Genomic DNA, 8,693 nt, shown 5'->3' on the forward strand with positions numbered 1-8,693 from the left:
CTTATGAGAAAAAATGAATCAGAAGTTTTGGATTCTCTACAGGAGATCAGGCTCAAATTTTAAACTACTGAAGATAAACAAATTTTCATAAATTTTGTTCCACTGCCAGATTTTTTGTGAGTTAAAGCCCTCTTAGCTATTGTAAAAATACTGATGACCGCTCAGTCCATATACTTACAGTACTTATCTTTGCAAAATAATAGAAAGTAGTTTTAAGAATGGGGCTTTTCTGTACTAGACTCAAGTTTTTGCAATAATCATAGGTAGAAGAAATCAGCTGATAGAGGCAACTTACTTTTCCTTCTCCTCAGCTTCCTCAGGATGACTACCTTTTGTCTGATGAAACTTTTACGTCAAGCAGCTAGAAATGAGAACAGATTCACAAAAAGATTCTACAGCACTCTCTTACCAAAAACAACACAAAAGGGAGTCTTTTCTCAGTCCTCGATGGTGGTGCCTGACACTAGAAAGACAACTGTGTTTGGACTTGCAAAACCATTTGGTACATCTGACAAATCCAGTACAGAACCAAAAAGGAGAGCAGCATTTGGAAGTGTTGGGAGGAGAATTCCAGATCGGATTTTGCATGTAATCAAYGAGAATGGGGAGAGCTTAGGAAATATGCACCGTGCAGAGGCGCTCAAACTTATGGATCAACACAACCTGAAACTAGTTCTGCTTCGYGAGAACGCAGAACCTCCTGTATACAGACTAATGACTGGGAAGCAGATTCATGAAGAGCAGCTTAAACGYGCAGAGAAGAAAAAAGCAAGTCCAAACCCAGGTATGTGCACTGTTAATACCGTAACAGTGAGCTCTTTGAAAAATGCTGCATTAAAAGTGGTTTCAGGAGATTAAATCCTCTTACTTGCGTTTGTGTAAATCCAAAGCAATGTCACTGCAGTCTATGCTATTAAGGATTTGCAGTGGTGAAAATAAAATTTGGGATTAGTCTAGTCTTCTACACAGAAGCTTTCTATTGCTTTCTCAGGATTTACTCTTTTAGCATCTGCCGTTTTGTTTTTTTTAAATCTATTTTTATTTAAGAGAATATAACTAAATTCTGGTTCTATGAATTCACTGAATTTCTATTCTTTTATTAAGGCATAAATGACAGGCAGATTTTACAAACTGTGCACTAGATACACAAAAAAATGTATTTTGTCGCCAGTAGTCACGAAACAGCCCAGTGCTAGGAAGTTTGAAGCTCCTGACAGCTGCTTGCTTACAGTGTTCTGAAAAAGCCTATTCTTTTACAGAGTAGGAGAACARTTTTTCCAATATTAAACACTTTTCAGTTTCATTTCTTAAATCACTCTGTTCCAGTGGTTTAACAAATTCAGTTTGGCAAGGAAGATTTAGAAAAGGCATCTGGCCCTGTATCTTCCTTTCTTATCCTCAAGCTAAATACAGTATCTGTGCTTTGGCTAGAGTTCTGATTATAGAGGAGAGCCAACTGTGGCAGCAAGTTTTCTGTTCAAGAACATACAAAAAGATTGTTTAAATAGTAACAACTAAAGAGAATCTTTGAAAGAGGAAGAGACCACAGCTTGTTCAAACACATTATAAGGCACCTTATTGCCAGTTGAATACTACATTTCACCATTCTGACAGAAAAAAAACATGTCTGAGGTATCTTAAACGCTTTCCCATTTAGCTACATTATGTGTAAAATATAAGATTTCCCACACTATTTTTAAGTCTAGATCCACAAGAGTGCTTATAACCTGTTTGTTAGACCTGCATTATTGGTTGTAAGAACATATTTGCAATTAAAATACTTTAAGCCTTCCAACCCTGAAGGGACCTCCCTCTGTGCCCCCCAGTCAGGTTTTCAGTTACGGCAATGACAGCAAAATGCCAGTCAGCCACCTTCTAAGGCGGGAGTGAGGTAAGGGTGCTGTAAGTATAAGCAAGTAGCATGGAGGAAGGGAGGTGAGCTGGCAAAGCACCATAGGCTGTTGAAAAAGAGCAACTAATAAAACTTTGTCAGATATTAAGCCAACACTGTTTTAGTTCTGTTTTAAACAGGGCTGGTTCAGAAGGAGTTATCTTTTTCTTCAACTATTGCCAAGAATGACCTAGAGACCAAGACTAAACAGATAGCACAGTGGATAGAGAAGAAATACCATGTTAAAATTACCATCCGACAAACRAAGGATAGCAATACGGACATGGTAAGTGGACTCCGGAGAGCTGGGCCGATCAAGTTCATTAAATAGGTGTACCTGTGTTAACTTTTCCCGGACAGTACTGCTTTCTTTGAATGTATCACTTGATGCTAAGATGACTGAAGGTCTAGGTGCAGTGAAAATAATGGCTGCCTACCTGTACCTGTTCAAAAACCGCAGTCCTGGAAAAGCAGTCTCAGAGGGTTAATCTGAGTAACATTTGCTTAAGAATGCAGTTACAACTATTGGCTTCGACAGCAAAGTCTAAGCAGTTCCTACCCCTTTGCTGCACCAGCTTATTAAATTGGGCTGATGGAACTCTGCCATCTGTGCCTTAAGCCAGCTTACACACTAAAGAAGTGATGGTTTTAAAGTTTAGCAGTAAGGTTGAAAAAAAAAAATCTGCTGTGTTTTACCTGGATTATTTTAATAACCTAACTGCTTTTCTGGAAAATACATCTATGCAACTGTGGCATAGGTTGATTTCCAACTGCTTTGTTGAAAGCTGCCAAAATACTGCATTCCAAGACTGCCACAGAGAACATACCAGTACAGATGTTAGGGACTTGTTGGCTACTTACCAGCAAGGGTGGTAGTCGCATGGCCTTGAGATTTGTCTTGTCACTTATGCAAATGTATTTTTTCTAAAAATTCACTGCATACGGCAATACTATTTTTTTTGTATTCTTTTAATGTGGTTTTGTTGCAGTGAATTAATTTTTCTCAATTTACTAAATTGTTTGGAACAGATTTGCAATGTCACTTTATATGAATACAAAAATTTTCTGTAAAAAGTTGAATCTACAGGGAAAGGGAAGGAGGAGGAACTGGATATGGAAGAGAACAGAGCATTATGATGCTACAGTCCAGATTTAAGTTTCCCTTAAATTTGTAATTAAGAGAAAAAAATTCGTAATTAAAAGAAAAATAAATAATGCGTTGAACATTCAGCTGGTTTTATGAATGCACTGCTTTAGACAGCTCAGTCCTATCATTTTCTGCTAATTTAGAACAATACTTCCCATTAAAAGGGAAGAGACCAATAATATGACTGATTCTGCTGAAAAYGGTGGGGAGTGAGATGCAGGGTTGGAAGCACTTTCAGTGAAGCCTTTAAACAGCAAAGACAATGAGTCAGGAAATTGGCCTAAAAGTTAGGAAAAGGCTAAACTGCTTTTCTGTACCAAATTACAAATAGAGAATAAATTGTTAGGACAAGACAAGCTGAACCTCTTAAACTAGGACTAACAGCTAGCTTGCTTTAGATGATAGCTGAACCACAGGGAGGAGGGCATGCAATTACAGAAAAGCTTGAAATATTTTTCTACCTGTGTTTGTACATCTAGCCCTGTTTTGCTTTCCTTCTTTCAGTTCATGCTTTTTGATCAGATTTTGAAGACTGTGTCTGAGAAAGCCACTTACCTTTCCAAGCCAAAAGCTATTAAAGAAGGAGTGAGTACCTGTGTTCTGAGACACATGTCTGAAAAAGAGTTGAAAGCACACCAGAAACTGGAAAAACAGAAAAATAGTACAGCAAAGACAGATGAGAATGAAGCTCCGAAATCAAGTGAGTTGAATCAGTGACTTTAATGAAGAGGTGTAAACAATATTAATTTCTTAATTAAAAAAGAAAAACAAAAACCTATAAAKGTGAGTTACTGTCAAGCTCTGCACTGGTCATTCCATAAAGAAAGTTGTCTCAATTAACCTTTACTGCAGAGTCAGAATTTCAACAGCTGGTATTTCATTTTCCATGGACTTATCCACTGTCTTACTTTCTGTCAAAGTTGGAGCATTTCCTGGCTGTGTTTTAGGAGGAATGTACCCACTCAGACGAGAGGCTAAGCTCCTCTTAGGACGGCAACGCTTTGTCTGGCAGAAATAAATCCAGCATTAGCAACCTAACATACATGTRAGTAGTCTTTGCTCGATAGTTAGGGGTGGAGGGGAGTGAGGGGAATGGATATCACTGAAAAGGCTTACACTTCATTATTTAAAGTAGTTTCAGAAATTAAGGTCCCCCTGCCCAAATTAAACAGAGAGCTGGCTTGTTTTCCAGTTTGAAGTCAAATTTTAAAACATTTAACATATATCTTCCTCTGTGAAGTGACAGGAAATGGTTAAGAGGGTTTTCTCTAGCATATGGCTTACTTTTAAGTTTAGCTTTCTCTTCTCAGGGTCATGTACAATGGTGTGCCTTGCTAGGCTCTGCTGCAAGTTGCAAAGAAGAAAGAGTTAGGTTTATCCTTTCAGATCACGTAATTCAGGTTAAGGCAGTGTAAAAATACTTACCTTCATTGCAAACACTTTTCCACAGCCTGGGTAATCACAAGAGAATGGCTTTTTCTCTTCATGGAAGGAGAGAATATGGCTTTGAAGGTTAAATAGAGTTGTGTATGTTCTCCCACATCCTTCTCTTGGGCATCGGCAAACTTCCCTCTCCACAGCATGTGTTTTTTGATGCTGCTTGAGATAATCTTTGCGTTTAAAAGTTTTGTGACACTCACCACAAACTATTGGCTCTGAGTAGAAAAGAGACAGGCAGAGTAAGTTAACAGCTTTGCACGGGAGTTCATAATCAAAGTCTAGCAATCCTCTAAAAACAAAACCAAAATTCACATTAACTGCAGGGAACTCAAAAACYAGGAACAGAATAATGCAGTATGAATCATCCTGATAGTATACTGAGTAGCATTTTCATCAATTGAAAGTCTAGCCAGAATGGCAGCCATTTTGCCAATTTGGTGCTGGAAACCAAGTTTGTCTAGACGTAATCACAATTTGAGGAAAGGAGTTCAGCAAGGACTCCTCTTGAAATTAGCATTCAATTTTCTATTTGTAAAACAACAATACATCAAAAGTTAAGTAAATTCTGTTTACTAAAATGGTTAGTGTCTACCTGTATGACTTTCTTTATTATGTTTTAGAAGCTCTGTCCAAGTTTTTCCTGTAAACGAGCAGTTTTCTTTCTTGCATGCATAGCCTGTTAAGAGATGTGACAGATGTTTACAATCTCAAAGGCTTTGACAAACTGAGTCCAGTTTTACACAGCTGAATTCCAGGCTTTAGTGGTTGTTCACCATGTCCAGTGCTTGAAAATTAAAGGTGAGTGCTCCTCATCTCCTTTCACACTGTAATATGACAAGAGAAACGGTAATATGACAAGAGACAATGCATGAAATCGGAACATGGGAAACTGATAATAGGTATCAGCAAGAAGTCTGCTGTCATGAGGCTGGACAAATACTGGTGCATGTTTTCCAGAAACTGCTGTGGAATCCCTGTCCCTGGAGAAATTAAAAACTTGACTGAGTACAGCCATGAGCAACCTTCTAAACTCACCCTGCTTTGAGCAGGATGTTGAACCGTATGACCTTCAGAGGTCCTTTCCAACCTAAATGGTTTTAGCAAACTGTCTCACCTTGTCTTCAGTAAAACTCTTTTCTAATCTTCACCACCTACATATTTTCTTCCACTCCAATATATAAAACCAGTGTGATGCTGTTTATTATTTCTATACAAATAATTGTATTACATATTAAAAAGGTAAGCACTTGACCATACTCCTGAGTTTAAGGACACTGTCATTCTATCAAAGAGGCAGGATGGCTTTTAAGTGAAACAAGGAAAGACAGTACTGTTTGAATACCAGGACAGGAGAGGTCAAAGAACTATGAACAACTCATTGTCTTAAGAAAGGAACCTAGTACCAATCAAACAGTACCAATCACAGCTTTTCAGATACTCTTCCTAGTCCCTATTTTTTTCCTAGTGCTGGAAAGCAAGCTGGCTGACAAGAGGACTGCTACACTGCTATCCATTCTTCTCAGGATTAACTCAAGCACATATGCGCCCACTTCCCAGCAACTCCACTTAAATACCTTTCACATAAGTACATCAACGATTTTTAAAATACAAGCCTGCACGGTTTGCTCAAGGCTCCATAGGAAGGTTGTGGCAAAACTGGCAAGTGATCTAATCTCYGGAAGCCTAACCTAGTACCTTAACCATTATCCCATCTTTTCTCCAGAAGATGCGTTTTTTGATAGGGAAGTGCAATAGGAGAGAAARCGGTCTTGAGCTCTGTTCAGCCTGSTGAAATGATGCCGTGCCCAACAATAGTATTGCAGCTRGCTACTCAAAGCAGGTGTTTTTGTTTTGTCTGTCCAGATCATGAAACTCTGACTACCTTCACATCTGTTATACATCTATGCATATTATCCATACTGGAAGAAGTAATTTTTTTTAGCTGGAATATAACTGAAGAAAAAAAGGAAAACCATTACCTTCATGTATCTTCTCATGCCGCTTTAGTCTACTTGGAGTAGCAAAGTGCTTTCCACATCCCTCATGATTACATCTAGGTATTAATTAAGTACATTGGTTTAGGTTTTTTTTCCATCACTGTTTCCACGTCTTTTCTTCATTAAGTCAAGCACAACATTAAAGTGGGCAAAATAACCCAAATTTTCCCTTGCCTAGAGATCTGTTCTGCTTCTTCTCCTTGTAATAATAAATTCCATAATGTGTTTCAAAATAGAGGACTCCGAGGTTTCCCCACAAGTTACAACTATAATCTGTTTCCAGTGTACACAGCAAGGTAAGTTTTTGCTAAAGAATTGGGCTTTGCATCCTCCCTACATAGTAGGCTTTACAAACAGAAAACAGAAATAAAGCACTGAAAGCAAGGAGTTCCCATGCGTGTGACCTAGCCATACTAGGCTTGGTTGCCAGACATGTCACTTAAGTGGAACACTCGTGGAAAGTCCATCTATAAGAAACAGATCTTTGCTTTCATCAGATCTTTACTGTCATGGTAGCAATGRAGTTGCAATGCACAGCTTCTCAGACAGACTAGTCCATCCAAACCTCACTCACCTTTTCTTAAACCACTGCTTATTTCAGTTTAGCTCAGCCACTACTTTTTACTGGAGAACAGAGGCAATTTTGTATTTCATTACCATACAAGCTTTTATGCTTATGTTTCACAGTGTCAAGCTGAAAGCTTCCCCTCCTTCCCCCATGTACTTGTAATAACTTCTAAGAAAACACCTAGAAATCTGAAGTTACTGTGCATCAAGACTGTTGTTTGGAACAGACTGTACCTTTGCAACAGTACAATARATGTACTCGCGCCCACATCCACAAATTCATGCAAGTTTGTTTCAYGTTTTAAATGCCACATCAACATCATCATCAAAGGTTGAGAGGGGGCATATGTTTTCATCTACAACGTTTAAATGAAATAGCTGAAGTTCRTTATTAAAATTATCCACCTACTTGAAGAGAGGTTCATTGGTGTGTTGGCACTGATGAACTTTAAGTTGTTGATGTTTCCTAAAAGACTTGTTACAGCCTTCAAAGTCACACTGTTTAGGAAATTAAGTTATTATTAGAGGCCAAAAAAGAGAACTCAATCCAGACTTTTCTTATAATTCCAAATCCACAGCATTTGCACTCATACAATTATTAYTGCATAATAATTTCACTAGATACAAGAAGAGGAGCTTGTTTAGCTTTCAACTGACAGTATGAAAGGCAGTTACTCACCACATATTGCTTTTGTTGATTCTCATGCTTGCGTTCAATGTGCTTCTTCAAGTTTGATTTTGTTCCAAATTTCTGATCGCATCCATCAGCTGTGCACCTGCAAATAAACTGTATTTTCTTATTATCAAACAGTAGTTTGGTTCCTAAGCAGATACATAAATTTTGGACATGAGGACCACATGCAGAATAACCAAAACTTAAAACCCAGCTTAAAAAAAAAAAAATCTGTTTTAAACTTCTGACTTTTTTTAAGTTAAGTTACTATCTAAAGCTACCAGGCAAAACGTTAGAGCTTAGAGCACAAATTTTTAATAGAACATGTAGGAATTGCTAGCTCCTAATCCATGACATGCAGCTATTAAATGCTTAGCAACAGGAGATAACTGCCCTTCTGGTAATTTTGTATTCTAGGGAGAGCTTTGTCCTTTTCTTTAAGCGTCTGTTATGGGTCACTGCCAGACTCAAGGTGTTGAACTAAAGATTCCCCTAGTCTCAACCTGCGTGCAAACCGTTATGGCAGCACTCAGGATACCGAACCTGCGCGAGCATGCTCTGTACTATCTGGATTTTCTGCATATCAGTTTTAAGCCCCTTCTGTTTCCAGAGGGACATGAGCAACTCGTTTTAAGAACAGAAAGGGGAAGAAAAGAGAGCGAGAAAAAAAAATGCAGCCTTACTCGAACGGTTTTTCACCCGTGTGAGTAAGAAAGTGTCGAGTGCGGTGGAAATCTCGAGTGAAACCTTTACCGCAGCCTTCATAATGGCAAACGTACGGTCTCTAAAAACAAAAAAAAAAAAAAACAATAAAAAGGGGCTGGCTCGGGGCCTTCGGCCTGGCGGAGGCGCCGGGGCCGCGGCGAGGCCGGCCGCGCGGCTCACCTCGCCCGTGTGGCGGCAGAGGTGCGCGTCCAGCCGCCAGGCCTTGTGGAAGGTGGCGTCGCAGCCGGCGAAGGAGCAGATGAAGGGCCGCGC

At 39.0% G+C, this 8,693-nt stretch overlaps 2 protein-coding genes across 2 annotated transcripts; one reads left to right on the plus strand and one right to left on the minus strand.

The window, feature by feature from the left end:
- Positions 1-289: 289 nt before the first annotated feature.
- MTIF3 (mitochondrial translational initiation factor 3) lies at positions 290-4,076 on the plus strand. Its single transcript, XM_085321828.1, has 3 exons — positions 290-784; positions 2,032-2,177; positions 3,543-4,076. The coding sequence occupies exons 1-3, from the start codon at positions 322-324 to the stop codon at positions 3,753-3,755; spliced, it is 822 nt and encodes a 273-aa protein (XP_085177954.1). The 5' UTR covers positions 290-321; the 3' UTR covers positions 3,756-4,076.
- Positions 3,740-8,687, minus strand: GTF3A (general transcription factor IIIA; the record flags this gene model as incomplete). Its single annotated transcript, XM_085321826.1, has 9 exons — positions 3,740-4,043; positions 4,323-4,382; positions 4,464-4,693; positions 5,071-5,154; positions 6,458-6,531; positions 7,452-7,540; positions 7,722-7,818; positions 8,399-8,499; positions 8,601-8,687. Coding segments are annotated over 9 exons (984 nt in total), but the record flags the coding sequence as incomplete, so codon positions are not given.
- Positions 8,688-8,693: the final 6 nt, after the last annotated feature.

Source organism: Rhea americana, unplaced genomic scaffold, assembly GCF_003343005.1.
Source record: "Rhea americana isolate MKP2758 unplaced genomic scaffold, rheAme1 scaffold_71, whole genome shotgun sequence".
Classification (NCBI taxonomy): Eukaryota; Metazoa; Chordata; class Aves; order Rheiformes; family Rheidae; genus Rhea; species Rhea americana.